This window comes from Pelophylax lessonae (assembly GCF_965119305.1).
Source record: "Pelophylax lessonae genome assembly, chromosome: 3".
Lineage (NCBI taxonomy): Eukaryota > Metazoa > Chordata > Amphibia > Anura > Ranidae > Pelophylax > Pelophylax lessonae.
In genome coordinates, this window is record NC_138770.1 from 408,078,065 (window position 1) to 408,095,239 (window position 17,175).

The 17,175-nt window shown below is 38.7% G+C and overlaps 1 protein-coding gene across 1 annotated transcript in view; it reads right to left on the reverse strand.

Moving 5' to 3' along the window:
* Window positions 1-17,175, reverse strand: part of ROS1 (ROS proto-oncogene 1, receptor tyrosine kinase) — a 229,385-nt gene that overhangs the window by 30,040 nt on the left and 182,170 nt on the right. Inside the window, exons 32-37 of the mRNA XM_082249088.1 lie at window positions 15,307-15,390; window positions 15,099-15,234; window positions 9,904-10,066; window positions 7,015-7,079; window positions 3,174-3,306; window positions 1,911-2,008 (exon numbers count right to left, since the gene is read on the reverse strand). Of these exons, the coding sequence (XP_082105214.1) occupies window positions 1,911-2,008; window positions 3,174-3,306; window positions 7,015-7,079; window positions 9,904-10,066; window positions 15,099-15,234; window positions 15,307-15,390 (679 nt within the window). The remainder of the gene's footprint in view (window positions 1-1,910; window positions 2,009-3,173; window positions 3,307-7,014; window positions 7,080-9,903; window positions 10,067-15,098; window positions 15,235-15,306; window positions 15,391-17,175) is intronic.

Genomic DNA, 17,175 nt, shown 5'->3' on the forward strand with positions numbered 1-17,175 from the left:
ATCATTTAGACATTAATTTCCTATGCACTGACTCCTTATTTTAGAATAAAGTTCTGCAGATGAGAGTAGAGCAGTCTTTCTCAACTCCGGTCCTCAGGGCACACTAACAGGCCAGGTTTGCAAGAAAACTGAACTACATCACAGGTGATATAATTTGCTGCTCAGTGATTGCAGCATTCTAGTCTGCATCTCCCCAAGGTAATACTTAAAACTTGGCCTGTTAGTGTGCCCTGAGGACCGGAATTGAGGAACACTGGAATAGAGTATACAGCTTGAGCGGTAGCATGCCAGCCTTTTTTTTTTTCCTCAGTCTGCTTGGCAAAAGTGAGGGGAGGGGATGATGTCTCTGTTGAAACGTAACAGATCTTTGTTTGCAGAAATAATTTAATGCTAGGATAAGCACTTTTTAAAGCTGCCACTTACATAAAAAACACTTCAGAGTCTAAGCCTTAAAAGTATATTTGATTATTTATTTATATGCCAGTTGTGAATCTAAGTGTCTGTGCCCACAAGGAGGACATAGTATATTTCTCAGAATTAATTAGTTTATTCTAAAGGTTGCATTCTTGAAAAATTGAGTGATAGTCTGAAGTACTGATTGACAGCTAGCCATACACTGTTCGTATCTCCGTGGGTTCAGCAAGAACCGGCCAAGATTTGAACAGTTAATGGGCAGGCTGAATGTACCACGTTAATCAACCTTCCAGATTCTCTTGCGGTTATCACGGGTTACAGGAGAGAAATTAGCTTGAATCCCCATCAACACAGACATTCCGGAAGGAATTCCAGCATCATCCCATGGTTACATAGTTAGTCAGGTTGAAAAAAGTCCATCTGGCTCAACCAATAAAAAAAAAACAGTAAAGAAAACCCAACCATACATCCCATATACACAATCTTATATCCGCAGTTGATCCAGAGGAAGGGGAAAAAACCTAGGAAAAAAATTTGCATGGCCGGCCTTAGGCATACAACGTTTTTGGCATATGGACATCTTATAACTGGCCTCTTCTTTCAAGCTTCCTATTTCTCTGATGTTTACCTGAAGCACAACAAATTCATCCATGTACAGAAGCATAGTATTTTTGGGGCACTAGGTCACTTTCCTGGAATTTTGCATTTGTTTTAAAAAAAGTTCAAAGATGAAAAGCAAACAGTAAGTCCACGTACACATAAGCTCACATTTATGGACCTATGTTAAAGTCAGAGAGGGACATCATTAGCCCCTTCATTCGTGTGAACCTTGAGCCTCTCTTTATGAAGCCTATGTGAAGAAATGTAATTTTATTGTATACAAGTAAAGAATTTACCATAAGGTAAAGGTAATGGCAATCCTGTCTGCATATTTATACAAATATATTTGTCTGGGGAATTTTCTTGATGGATGAACATGTGTATGAAGAAGAGAGAGTAGACACCTGTAATGTTTAGGGCTCTGGTAGAGGCGCTAGTTAAACTGGTTCTACCATGCTAGTTGCTAACCTGTGTCTCTGAAGAAGGCAAAGGTGTGGGTGATGACTTTTTACACACACTGGTTCCAACCCAGGTGATTTGGGACCTCGGGTTCCTGTGTTGGATAACTTGGGAGTGAGTCACAGCATAATTTATGATATTCTGCTGTGAGGTCTTGAGGTTGGATACCCCCTGTGACCTGTGAGGATTGGTAAGACTCGAATTCAGCTAACAGATCTCAAGCTGCTGTGAACTGAAGTTGGGTGTTCTGTACTCCATGGGGTTGAAAGTAAGACCAGCTGTCTTTGTATGTAGTTTTACAAGTACTAACTAGAACTGTCAAATGTTATTTTGAACATTTTCCTATGTATCTTCAGATAATTACAATGATTTTGCTACTGCTCTGTTCTCTTATCTAGAAAAATGTAAAAGTCATAGTCAAAGCATTAGAGTAGTACCTGTGCACAAAATGTAACCTCTCCAAATAAGAACAACCTCTTGAAATGTCAAGTGATATGTCAAGAAGATCCATGGAAGAAAGCAGTGGGTCCTCATACTAGAAGAATTTAAAAGAGAACAGTGAAAGCTGCCATCCTTTCATTTAACTGACTAATGTTCAAACAACATTCTTATGATGGCATTATATATGATTTATGACTTAGACTCTTTGCATAGTAAGAGGTAGCGTAAGCAAAGGTTTCCTTTTTCTGGCTTGTCATCACCAGGCTTCATGCATCTTAATAGCAACTAAACTACTCTTAGTGTAGTTCTACGGAAGTCAAAATTAAACTGCATCATGTTGACAAGATTGGAATGTGGTTAATATAATTATTACACCTTCAAATAAATTACAGATCTCATGTGATACCAAAAAAACATATTTTCTACTTCAATCTAAACTTTATCACTAAAATCTCTTCTAGGCTTTAACCTGTTGATGTAACTTCAAAAGTTAAAGCTGAATATTTTTAAATATGCAGCTTTCAGTAAACGAATTCCTGCTAATGCTGGTCCTTGTTTAGGCATTACCTGTTTCAGAGTGACAATGCACTGTCCCTGTCTTCCATTTGTGCTCCTGCATTGACATCTTGTCACATTAGACTCTAGTGGAGGCTACAGGCAGCTATACCAAAACATACTGCTCATGCATGGTCCACCATTGTAACTATCAAGAAGTCGGTTCTAGACAATAATGTGCAGCTAAAGTAAGAGTGATAGGAGAGAGTGTATGCAGAAAAGAAGTGCCTGAAGGTGGCTGTAAGAAATTAGCAGCACTGAGATGCATAAAAGAATGAAATTACAGTAAAAACTGTTTTAATACAAGAAAAAATCTGGCAACTGCTATGATACATTATAACATATATGATACATATCAGATATATAAATATCATACATATGATACATCATCATCTAGTTAGGATTTAGAACATTAATTCTGAACTCCAGCCAGAAACGATATTTAGTGATTTTTCACTGTAAAAATACATGAACAGCACAGTATAGTCAGAGCCGAACATCTGGCACTGAAACTTAAGATCACAGCAGTTCACTCACTATGCAGCTTGTTCATTCCCAAAGTGTCTTGCATTGTTTTAGGTGAATGCAAAGCATTCTGTGATTGGTGGAGGGGAAATCGGGACCTTCAACTGCACAAGGGTGGCATACATAGGCATATTTAAGACAAATATTTCTTTGCAACACATGGACAGAAATAAACTTACAATAGTGTTTGGTCGTGCTCCTCTTAAGTATGATTGTAGATCTCCACCATCCATTAATTCCAGGATAATGTACTGAGGTTCATTAAAAAGGCAGACACCAAGTAGCTTCAGAATATTAGGATGATGGAACTGACTGGAAAAAAAGTCAGAGACTGTTATCTTGTAATCATAATACTTTATATTCTTCTTAAAACAGAAGTATGGCATTAACAAAAAAAACCTTATACGTACCTAGGTGGATACAGCATTGAAATCCCCTCTGCACTGAGAACCGTGCAATGAAACACCACTGATCGGCCAGTTCTTCCCTCTTTCCTGAACAGAGAGCTGGTGACTGCTCTCTGCTCTTCCCCTCCAGCGCTCACTGGAGCACTAGGCTGAGAAGGGGAGGGAGCTGCTGGCTCAGTCTCCCCCAGTGGTGCAGCTGAGAGGCTGAGCCAGCTGCCAATCCAGGAATTTGGGTGGATCCCGACTGTAAAATTGGGATCTTTCCCCAGTCTTGACCAGCTGAGTGACATCAACCAAAATGAACTGTACTCCTGTGATCCATCGGAGAAGTAGGGCCAAAAGAGCTTTGGCTGTACTTCTACTTTAACTAAAAGAATATGTAATTTAATACATAACCTTTCAGTAAATATTTAGTGTTACATAATAGTGTGCATTACCTGTGCTTATTTAATTGCAGTACTGAATTAACCTAGTAATGTTACATTGGGTAAAGAAACTGTGTACTATGGGACATGTGTAGAAAGCCATTTCTAACCTCCTGAAAATGCCTCTGAATCAATGACTGAGCATCGTGGTCTGCATGCTTGTTCCTGATTGGTGTCTCAGAAATACTGAAAACAATATATGAGTTACTATTCAGAAGCAGAGGTTATTATTGACCACGTACATATTTCTTCAGCGCACATTGCCTTTATGTTTTTTTTATTAAACTGAATTAATTACATATATTGTTATTTCATGTGTAAATGTGCAATATACAGTGCCTTGCGAAAGTATTTGGCCCCCTTGAACTTTGCCACCTTTTGCCACATTTCAGGCTTCAAACATAAAGATATAAAACTGTAATTTTTTGTGAAGAATCAACAACAAGTGGGACACAATCATGAAGTAGAACAAATTCATTGGATATTTCAAACTTTTTTAAAAAGTAAAAAACTGAAAAATTGGGCGTGCAAAATTATTCAGCCCCCTTAAGTTAATACTTTGTAGCGCCACCTTTTGCTGCGATTACAGCTGAAAGTCGCTTGGGGTAGGTCTCTATCAGTTTTGCACATCGAGAGACTGAAATTTTTGCCCATTCCTCCTTGCAAAACAGCTCGAGCTCAGTGAGGTTGGATGGAGAGTGTCTGTGAACAGCAGTTTTCAGTTCTTTCCACAGATTCTCGATTGGATTCAGGTCTGGACTTTAACTTGGCCATTCTAACACCTGGATATGTTTATTTGTAAACCATTCCATTGTAGATTTTGCTTTTTGTTTTGGATCATTGTCTTGTTGGAAGACAAATCTCCGTCCCAGTCTCAGGTCTTTTGCAGACTCCATCAGGTTTTCTTCCAGAATGGTACTGTATTTGGCTCCATCCATCTTCCCATCAATTTTAACCATCTTCCCTGTCCCTGATGAAGAAAAGCAGGCCCAAACCATGATGCTGCCACCACCATGTTTGACAGTGGGGATGGTGTGTTCAGGGTGATGAGCTGTGTTGCTTTTACGCCAAACATAACGTTTTGCATTGTTGCCAAAAAGTTCGATTTTGGTTTTATCTGCACCTTCTTCCACATGTTTGGTGTGTCTCCCAGGTGGCTTGTGGCAAACTTTAAACTACACTTTTTATGGATATCTTTAAGAAATGGCTTTCTTCTTGCCACTCTTCCATAAAGGCCAGATTTGTGCAGTATACGACTGATTGTTGTTCTATGGACAGAGTCTCCCACCTCAGCTGTAGATCTCTGCAGTTCATCCAGAGTGATCATGGGCCTCTTTGCTGCATCTATGATCAGTCTTCTCCTTGTATGAGCTGAAAGTTTAGAGGGATGGCCAGGTCTTCGTAGATTTGCAGTGGTCTTTTACTCCTTTCATTTCAATATTATCGCTTGCACAGTGCTCCTTGGGATGTTTAAAGCTTGGGAAATCTTTTTGTATCCAAATCCGGCTTTAAACTTCTCCACAAAAGTATCTCGGACCTGCCTGGTGTGTTCCTTGTCCTTCATGATGCTCTCTGCGCTTCAAACTGACCTCTGAGACTATCACAGTGCAGGTGCATTTATACAGAGACTTTATTACACACAGGTGGATTCTATTTATCATCATTAGTCATTTAGGTCAACATTGGATCATTCAGAGATCGTCACTGTACTTCTGGAGAGAGTTTGCTGCACTGAAAGTAAAGGGGCTGAATAATTTTTCATTTTTTTATTTGTTAACAAAGTTTGAAATATCCAATAAATTTTATTCCACTTCATGATTGTGTCCCACTTGTTGTTGATCCTTCACAAAAAATTACAGTTTTAAATCTTTATGTTTGAAGCTTGAAATGTGGCAAAAGGTCGCAAAGTTCAAGGCACTGTATTTAATCCATACTAATATCCTTTAAATTCATACTGTAAAGTAATATCTCCAGTTTATTTGGCCTGTTCTGTATAAGTACATATGTCCTGTTGTTACTTGCATTACCTTGATACATTGGGGTCCTACCAATAATACTGTATATAACTTAGTTCCAATAAAGAACATTGTACTTGTAGTCATGTTGCAATATGAGGTTTCATCAGTAATCTGTAATTGGACTGCTTTGTCCAAAGTAAACCTGAGACCCATTTGAGAGAAGTTCCTTCTGTATAAACCAGTGGTCTTTAAACTGCGGCCAGATGTGGTCCTTTGCTTGCTTTTATCCGGCCCTTAGGGCATTATTTCCTCCACGGTCAGCAACAGTGGGGCAATATTGCTGACACTTACACCAGGGCACTATTCCTCCTATTGACATTAATGACAGGGCACAATTCCTCCCACTGACACCAACGATCAGGCATTATTACTCCCTCTAATAAAAATCATGTTTACTCCCTCTGATACCAGGACCTTTTCTACTCCCACTGACCACAGTCTGGCCCCCTAAAGTTTGAAGGACAGTAAACTGGTCCTTTGTTTGGAAAGTGTGGAGACCCCTGGTATAGATAGATAAACTAAGTGGCAACAATGCATTTTATTTTCTCTAATGAAATATCCTTTAAAGGGTTAAGTAATTTTAACATGGATGTATGTTGTACCTGTGCCATGTCGTGACTGTAATCATCTTCCGTTTCTTGGGTAGTTTGTATGTACACAACTATATTTTATGATGTGTCATGTTTTACACCAGACAATTTAAAGAGGAGGTTCAGCCCCTACCCCCCCCCCCCCCCACAAAAAAATTAAAATTTAGCAGCTACACATAGTGACTTTTAATATTAGGACACTTACCTGTCCTGGAATGCAGTGATGTTGGCACCCCAGCCGATGTTTCCATTGGCTCTCGGGTGCTGCCATCACCATTACCTTGTGGCTTCACAGCCGGTTCCCTACTGCGCATGTGCGAAGCACGCTGAGCTTTCTGAATGGCCCTACGGCGGGGGAAGGAGGAGGGGGGCTGAACTTCCGAGTGATCTCACCGCGGCCAGGGTTATCAGAAGTGGGTTCAGGCACCAGTCAAAAACAGTTACTTGCTCCCCCCTGCCCCAGAAAAGTGCCAAATGTGGCACCGGAGGGGGAGGCAGATAAGCGGAGCTTCCACTTTTGGGTGGAACTTCACTTTAACTTACATAATATATAAAGTGCTGTTATGATATTTGAATTTACCTCATCAAGTGTGCCTCTTTCAAAAATTCCACCTTCTCATTATCAGTTGCATCGTTCTTCAGAGTCTATTCAACACAAGAGAAATAGAAAATTTGGTAGCCATCAAAATTAAGACATTTACACACATTATAAAGTTTGCTTTTTGCACATTTATTCAAACGCTATTTTGAACCCTTAGCCATACACTATGGTGCAAGAAATCTTAAACATATTTAAAAAAAAAAATATGTTAAGGACTAAAAATGATTTTACCCTTTTGATCGCTCAATAAAGGAAAATCAAAACACAATTCTAAAGGAACCTGTTAGGTGTTTGTCTCTTCATCCTTAGATGATCCCATCCAGGTATAGACATATCATCTGAGCAGACTGTGCATCTGCACATGTTCTGTTTGAGATATAGGTGCCCTTTACATGAAATGTGGATCAGGCAGGTTCCAGTACACCTTTATGCTGTCATATAGACCTTTAATCTGCTATTTTCTAGAGCAGATGATAAGTGGGAGGTGTTCTTCATGATGCCAAAACTGTATTTCTGGTCTGTATTATTCAAGTTGTGTCAAGCAGTAAACACCTTTTAACTTCAGGTGGCTTCTACTTCCTTTAACACCTTTTGAACTTGAGGGAGTGCTTAAGGTCTGACCCCAGTTGCATAATTTGCAAGGTATTTCTAACGGCTACTCTTCTATCAGTCTATTGGCACATAGCAAGTAAGTGTTGGTAAATAGCAAGTGAATGCATAGGGAAGGGTAATATTTGCTCCTGTACGGGAGCTTTTTGCAGACTATGCCTGTTGCTGGGTTCATCCTCAAAAATATGAATAGAACTGAAGCCTTGGATTTTAGGAGATTTACATGCTCTTTTTGGTTAATTATCTGAATGGTTACAAGAAAACTTTGCCTTATCATCAACTCCATTCACAAATACTATAATGAATTTCTGTGAAATGTATTAAGGGAAACTTGTACTGAAACAACTATGGAACCTGTCACTGAAGAATTGTTAGTTACCTCGTTGTTTGTTTATAGTTTCAATACTTTCTGAATCATTATCTTGGAATATAATCAACTGCAATCACTGCGCCAAGGAATTATACATCAAATCGTGCTACCCCTGCTGTTAAACCAAAATATCCTGTGTATTAATACACATATGTAACCAAAAAATCTTATACAAAATGGGCGCACTATGTATGTATATTGCTCCATGTGTAAATTATTTACACCAGTGATCATATAGTGTCTATATAACAGTCCAGTACAGATGAAGAGTCAAATTAAGTGATCTGTTATGGGTTTACACCTCCAAACTGTGCTCCGATCATGCAATCAATAGTGCTGTAAAACTTGTGCCTTTGTGATCCATGCCACCCTCTTATCACACTGACACTGACCAGACTCTTAGACCCAATATTGTGTGGGTCAGCTTGCGCAATCTCCATGACTTCGCTCTCTTCTTTACTATCTGAGCTCCGGTTTTTCTCTCAGGGACAAAATATCAAACATGATCTCATAGCACAACCATGTTTTATTATTTAAATTATAAAATACAAGGTATAGAGTAAAACTTGCATTGATTTGTGCCTAAGTTATTTCTCTGCCAGATGCTTTCTCCCAACATGGAGACCCGGCGTGCGTTCAAACAGCTGGAAGTTCCGTCCCCAAGGCATGATGTCAGAAGCTACGCAACCCTACCTCAACATGTTTCACAGTCAAAGCGTCATCATTGTCTAATAGAGGGCAAGCTGACCCACACAATATTAGGTCTAAGAGTCTGATGAGTGTCAGTGTGATAAGAGGGTGGCATGGATCACAAAGGCACAAGTGATACAGCATTATTGATTGGAGCACAGTTTGGAGGTGTAAACCCATCACAGATCACTAAATTAGATTCCTTTTCTTTATTGAAATTGTTATATTGACACTATACGATCACTGGTGTGAAATATTTTACACATGTTTAATCGGCGGTATTTCAGAAAGAGCTGCAACCTTTAGATTAGGAAAATAGCCAGCCAGCTATCATTTTAAAAGATGAGTTCAGCAACATTGCTTTTTGTATTTCCTTCACATAGGCTTCCTGTAATTCTACAACCTGAAGCCACAGCAAAAATTCATATTTCTAAAATATAAAGCTGAGCTCTGAACATAGAGATAAACACACTGCTGAAATAAATTGTTTTACATATCAGTTGTTTATTATGACCAAGACATGCTGTGCAACAGATCTTGTGTTACAGTCATCCCAGTTAGACATCAGAACCTGGTCACCAATCTGCACTGTAACAGCGCCCTTTGTCAGCTACCTCCCCTGTACTATTACTGGACCAATGAGAATCAGAACAGGCCAGTATCCATCATCACCCAGCTCAAAGAATAGACTACTTTTTTTCTGCTTGATTTTTATAGGACTTATATTTGGTATCTACATGGCAGGTAGCCAGCAAACTTGTGGCTTTTTTTGCTATAGTGATAGAATATGTATACCTAATGCCCTAGTGACACTTATTTATTAAGCAAAGAAAAAATTGAGAAAGAAATTCCACTGGAATACGTTACATTTACAGATATCTACCACCTATGAATAGGTTGATAAAGACTGGGTGTCAATCTGTACAGCATTTTTTTTTTTTTTTAATAACGGCTGTTTCTATACCGTTTGTTTATTTCAGAGTCTAGTTTACTTTGTATATGCAGGGACAGTTATTTGAATTTATCATATATGCTTGCATAAGAATGTAAAACTAAGGTAGCATGTTTCCAAATATAAGCAAAACAATTATAAGCTGCAAATCTGCTTTTTTAAACAGCAGCAAAAAAATATATTTTTTCCAAAATCGAAAAATTTAAAATCAAGTCTTTGCAGACTCTACAACTTCTGCTTGTAATACCTTTACTGCTACTTTGCTGGTCCCAGTCCCAGGCCCTAGAATATCCTTAGCATTTCCTTCATACACTTCACCAAAGGCTCCACTTCCCAAGAAATCACAGAGGGTTAAATTCTCTCGAGGAAAGCTAGGTAAGTTCTCCATTTCACTTTTTGTTGGCAAAGTACTGAAAGAGATAGTGTCAAAATGACTGATGTTACAGAATCAATTTTTACAATAATCAGCGACCGGCACAAACTCCAAAAGCTGTTTTCAAGAATGAATCTTACCATGCTCGTGAATCTCCCCAGAATCTGATTAGGTTTCTGAAGTGAACACATGCTATCCCAAATCATCCCAAATTGTTAAACCACAAGAAAACCTAACAAAAGGTTTCTTCAAAATAAATAATAAATGAAAAGCAACAAAAATGTAATATATAAATGGGCTATTATTCACAGCCACATGAATAACCATTCTTTCACTGGGTCTCATGCCTAATGTCATCATTATAAAGGTTAATAACCAATTTTAGGCTTCTGGTGCACTGCAATTTAATTTGGCTTCTCCAGATCCAGAGATATAAGGCGTTCTCCAAAAATTCAAAGAATAACTGCTCTCCGGTCCAGACTAGGACTAAGCAGATGAACATCCGAACTCGAGGAGCTGTCATTCGGCAAGCAGTACAGTATGGATCGGTGCGCTGTGTCTGTCAGAAATCTAATATTGGTGCTTTGGTGGCTGGCGTTGTGACAATGTATTTACGTGGGGCTTTTTTAGGGGGATTTTTTTTCCTAATGAATAAAGGACAAATGTTTGGATGTCTTTATTTCAGTTTTTTTCTTTTTTCAAATGAGTAGGGGTACTACATACACCTTACTCATTCACATTAGGGGTATCTGGGGGCATTCTTATTTTTAGAAAGGACCTCCAGATTTGGATAAACAACCTGTTCTCAGACCCACACAACCACCAGCCATGGTTGTGGGGAAAGACCCTTGTCCTCATAAACATGAATGTTGAGGACATGCGACCTGTATGGTTCAGGGGAGTTTATCCTCAGCTTAAGAGTCTGGAATTCATTTTTAGGGGAGCCTGACGCATTTTTATTCAAATCCCAGCTCAAACAGAACCCAGAGCAGTTTGTCTTTTTTCTATTCAGGACCTGTTGGACCCCCATAAGGGCCTGGTGCTGAGGTTGCAAGACAGTGAAGACCATACAGCTTGGAAAGAAAATGGTGTATTTTTTTGTGATTGCTACTCAGTTAAAACATGATAAAATGTAAAACAACTTCAATGGTCTTCTGTTAAAATGTATGCAAACTCTAACAAAAAACATCTTTAATTCGCACCCTTTTGATCTGTCAAATATATTGAACATATATAAATATGTTCAGCATATTTTTTTATATCAGTTTGGCAAGGGCAAAAATACCTGTGGATATTGCCAGTGATCTAGTGAGTTTGTCCCTGTGCACTTTGCAATATTTCAGCTTAACCCGTCTCACCTGTTTGAACATTGAAGACATCTCCCACTAGGTTATGGAGATGAGGAGGGGGAATATTCAATAATCTCAATATGGTTTCTGTCCTAGAATGACAATGTTGTTCCCTAATAGATAGATAGTGAGAAAGCATTGCCGCCTTTGGACAGGAAATTACCAGGTGAAAATAATGGTAAAATCTAATTACACCAAAACATCTAAGGACTGGTATTATACATTATATTGTGTAGCACTGCCCCCTTGGGAGCTGCTGAGTGTGGATTCCCCTGGGTTACCCATAGCAACAGTCCGTAAAACGTATCACTTTAAGACGTGGCTCAGACAATGAACAGTCCAGGGGATTTGGTTTTTGTGTTTTATTTTAGAACTTGGATGGGAGAAGGGATGAGTTGGATACTCCAGCTTGAACCATGTACAATTTCTGAGGACACTATCTGTAAAGAGTGCGGCAAGGCTGCTGCTTCACCTTGCCACCGAAGCAAAGTAGAAAATAGGTTCCTGACTGAATTTCTCTTCAGGGTCCTCACTTGGCACCCCCTTTCTCACTTCCCATGCATGCTAGCCCCTTGTCCACTGACTCTCTGGAGTGGTACCCTTCCTGGGCAGACCCCTGGTAAGCTTCCCGGTACTCACAGACACTGTTTTTCCCTGGGTTGCTCTGCCTTCAGCTCCGCTTGTCGGTATCCTGGACCTCCCGGCTCAGCATCACACACTTGGTGCACTAGGCCGACTGCCTGTGATCACCTTCCTTGCTGACAGGAGGAGAGATCAACCGTCACCCTCCTCCTGGGACCTGGCTTCCTGCCGAAAGACACCCTGTCACATGTGCCTTTGGCTTTTATAACCTATCCCAGGATGCACTACTCTCTGTGCCAACCCACTAGGACATTTACAAAGCCTGTGTGTCACTGGCTGGGTTTCCTCCACAGTCCAACATGCTCCCCTATTGGATACAGTGGGGACACTGGCTCAGACCAAGTGAAACACACATGGACACATGTAACAGGCAAAACTACTGTTTAGGCTCCCCTGATAAGCAGATGGAGCAAAGCAATGCCTTTACCTAGCACCTACCTAGGAGGGTGCTACAATTGTATTTGTGTTCTTAAATGTAGACACATTTTAGATACAAGACCAGGAAGTGCATGGATATACATAATAGATCATAAACTTTTGGTAAATACATTGAGTTTTCCTTTATTTGTATTTTCTGGGTTTTCTTTTGCTTTTTCTTTAATCCACCTCTACTGTATAGAATTACTGACTTACTGGCTGGATTAACAAGAAAGCCTACAAAGAGAAAGCAAATGCAGCCATCACATTTAAGGATGCTGCAATAAATTAAGTTTTTCCTGCTTTTGGGTTTAGGTACACTTTAACTGATTTAGGCTGTTGTAAAATGCATATTGATCTTGTTTGAAATTCAGAGCTGTCCTGTGTACTGCCCACACTTCTGTGTTAACTCAATGAGCTTATTTAGCCCTCAAATTTCTCATTTAGACTACAGATCAATTAGTGCTTTTGTTGTGTACATAAAAATTAGGGGCATGATTCAGTAGTTTAGCAAAAGAAAACTGGGCAGGGCTAACACTCAATTCACAAAAATGCTGTCACTACTTAGGAACCAAGTGCATTTCTGGCACATCAACACATATGAGTTCATAAAAATAAAGTGTAAATCAAAAAACACCAACTGCGCAAACCTCGTGCAACAGGTAAGAATATCAATGATTTAGTAAATAAATAAATAAATATCACCAAATAAATTAATATTCAAAATATGTTCAACCAGCAGTGATCCCAATGAATGTGATCAACTGTAAATTCATGTGCACAAAATATATAAATATATAAATACATAAATATATAAATGAATAAATAGTCCACAACCAAATTCTTTGTGATTCAAAAATAGTGATGAATGGTAAATTAGAAAAACTGAATTTTTCTAATTTACCAGTGCAGCTCGTTTCCGCTTCTCTTATTCTAATTTATTATGAGTTTCTGGTTGAATGGCGTTATATCTATGGGAGAGGAGAAGCTGGCTAAGGAGTTAAGATTGGAAGTGGAGTACTGTGATTACTTACCATACAGCGCTGTTTGCTTTAACCATGTTGATGGTGGGCCATATTGTGGGGTGAGTTATTTGACTGAAGGGGAGTGGAATCACAGAGGTGGTGGAACCCTTGGTGACCATTTACACAGCACTGGACTAAATATTACCTGATCACCGTTTTTATAATTTACCATTCATCATTATTTTTGGAGCACAAAGAATTTGGATGTGGACTATTTATTAATTTATATATTTATGTATTTATGTGTTTATATTTATATATTTATGCACATGAATTTACATTGGTGGTTTTATTACATTCATTAGGATCACTGCTAGTTGAACATATTTTGAATATTAATTTATTTGGTGATATTTATTTATTTATTTATTCACTAAATCATTGATATTCTTACCTGTTGCATGAGGTTTGCGCAGTTGGTGTTTTTTGATTTACACTTTATTTTTATTTATACATTTATACAACTGCTGCATTTTCAGTCGAATAATATTTAACATATTTTTTCACACACTGTTATTTGATCACGTTTGAGTGAGCACGAGAGCTTCTTTATATTATACATATGATTTCATATTGCAGGGTGTTCTGCCCCACTATTATGTATTTCTTATGCATTGATCTACATTAGGTTATAATTTTTCAGTAGTATGCTGACAACTAGTGGCAGTTTCTTTCCACTGCAACTTGTTTACTATGGGATATTGGTATCCCCCTCACATTTCTTCCATGTTCTCTGTTAGTGTTAGGTATTCACAGAAACAGGGTTCAGGAAAGTCATTGTCTTCTTACACTTTATAAGACTGGAAAAAGCATCTTCTGTACTGCAATTGTCTGAAGTAAAATTTGGTTTTATTCCATTTCTGTGTCTTTTTGAAGAGTTAAGCTGCCTGTGAATGATGCTAAGTCAGCAGGTAACCTTACTGTTTGGATAGACTGAGCCCAAGGAGATATGTCAATGCATAAAGTGGCATTTGAAACAGAACTTTAATGGGTTAAAACATTGGGGAAGTGTGCATGTTTTGCTAAACTGTACTGCACATGCGGTTTTTATCTCCAAGTTTAGGTATTTGAGAAATTTGCTTAAGGCCAGCCATACACGGTTCAAATCTCAACCAGTTCAGCAAGGACCATGCAAGATTCGAACCATTAGTGGGCAGGCTTAATGTACCCAAGTTGATCGATCAATCAACTTGGGTACAACCAGCCTGCTGGATTTGCTTGCGATTATAGCAAGCGGCTGCTATAGCCGCTAGCGATAATCACGGTCTTCTCCCACCCACTCCTGTGGTTGCAGGAAAGAAATTTGGACCGTCTATGAGGTGCCCTAAGAAGTTACCACTGTTATTACATACATTTATACACAATCTCCTGTGCATACACAGTCTTCGCTGTTTAATATACCCTAAGACCCTTTAAAGTAAATATATAATTGTGTCTGTGTTATAACAAAAGATAACTGGCTTTGAGTACGGCAAATATTTATGAGTGTGGATTAATGTATCGATTTTTTAGGGCCTATAAGCTAGTGGGATGTTGGAAAAACATATGAGCATTTCATACAAATTATAACTATAATTATACTGTTTCATATAAATTCCATACAAACATTTCATATAAATTATATTTTACTGTTTACCTGACAGCATAACATGCATTCGCCAAGCCAACAGCATAGGACAACCCTCGAAGTTTAGCAAGTTCTTTGTCTTCAGAAATAATACATACGTCATCTTTCTTGCCAACAGACTTCTGCTTGGATTTCCGGTATGCCACTAAGGAAACAATTTATTAATAAAAGATCCCCCACCCTAATATCAAACAATTTAAATTTAATTTGTACATACCAATGCCAGCTACCAGAAGCAGAACCAAAAGTAAGCCTAAAACACAGCCAACAACTATTGCAACCACATTGGAAGAACCAGTCTCTGAGAAAAGAAAAATGAAAAAAAATATATTGAATTGAATATATAGATAGAAACAAAAAAATTCTTCCATGGTACTAATGCTATAAATGCATATAATATATACTGTACATACTTCCCAACAGCAATGGCTAAAATTGGGGCAGCTAAGTTGTCATATTTACCAAGAACTTTCCAGAGCCAACTATATATGGGCAACCACCCACTCTTTTCAGAATCGCAAGCATGGGATTGAACTACAATAATACCTTGGTTTGCGAGCATAATTCGTTCCGGAAACATGCTTGTAATCCAAAGTGCTCTGATATCAAAGCGAATTTCCCCATAAGAAATAATGGAAACTCAGATGATTCGCTCCACAACTATTTATTCATATAATCAATACTAACTCAACCTTGCAGAGTATGGTGTCTCATCGCCAACATCCCAATATAAATGAGAATAGACAGAATCCCCCTAAAGGTTTGTGGGTATTTAATGCAAGGAGAACATAACATAAGTAAAAATATATAGTTTAGTAATTCATTTAAAAACATTAGATATGATATACAGTACATACATTAAAAACAGGAAAAAGAATATTGCATTGATCTTCACATAAAGAGGTATGTAAAAAAATAGACTATAACATGACAACCGTAGCATGTATTTCCAACGCATTTCGGGAAAACCCTTCGTCAGGGATGTAGATGTAGGAAAATACTGTACATATCATAGTGTTTACTTTAGGGGCACAATGCCAGTATATATATTGAATATGTCTATTCCTCTTTTGATTACTACAGCTGTTTTGCTGAGTATAGGTCGACATTACTACAATGTGAGAGTGGATCACAATTTGCTACATTATACCGTACTGATTACCATCTGGAATTTTGTCCACTCCCTCCCCTCCCCTCATATTTGTGGGAGGCTTGAGGTGTGTTCCCCTCTTCCTCCTCTCCATATCCAGCGGCCTATTTGATGAGGTACGTACTTTGTCTGTACCACATTTTCTCATTGGTGGATTGTCTTTGGCATTTTATTTTTGACTATTTTGAGGATCTGAGACATATATATCTAATTGAGCCATCTATCTACATTTGGGACATTTTTGGTAACCTCAGTGAATATATATACAGACACTTATCCATGGGCTCTTTATAGGGACCTCTGTGGAGAAAATTGGAACCAGCATCTTCTCCTTTCCACTTTGAAGTGATGGATTCCTCTCCTTTTTTATCCTCCTCTTCAGATGAGATCTCCCTCATAACATCTTGCTGTTGCTTGTGATGCAGATTCATCAGTTCCTCGGTGGTCAGCTCCTGGCCATGTTCCTCCACCAGCTCTTCAATGTCATCCTCATTCACCTCTAGTCCCAAAGTCTGCCCCAAGGACACAATTTCATCGACAACTGGTGGCTCCTGTTTCTAAACAAACCCCTCAAAGTCATGTGCAAGAACACATTTAGGCCACAATTTTCTCCAAGCAGAATTGAGGGTTCTCTTGGTTACCCCATTCCAGGCTTTATCGATGATCTTAAGGCAGTTCACGATGTGGAAATGATCTTTCCAAAACTCTCGGAGGCTAAGGTTTGTGTCTTTGGTAACCTAGAAGCATAGCTGAAACAGTGCATTGGTGTAAAGATTTTTAAAGTTTGAAATTACTTGCTGATCTATGGGCTGAATTAGTGGAGTGGCATTGGGAGGAAGGAACTTGACCTTAATGAACTCAAATCTCTCCAGTAAGTCGTCCTGAAGGCCTGGAGGATGAGTAGAAGCATTATCCATTAGCAGCAAGACTTTGAGT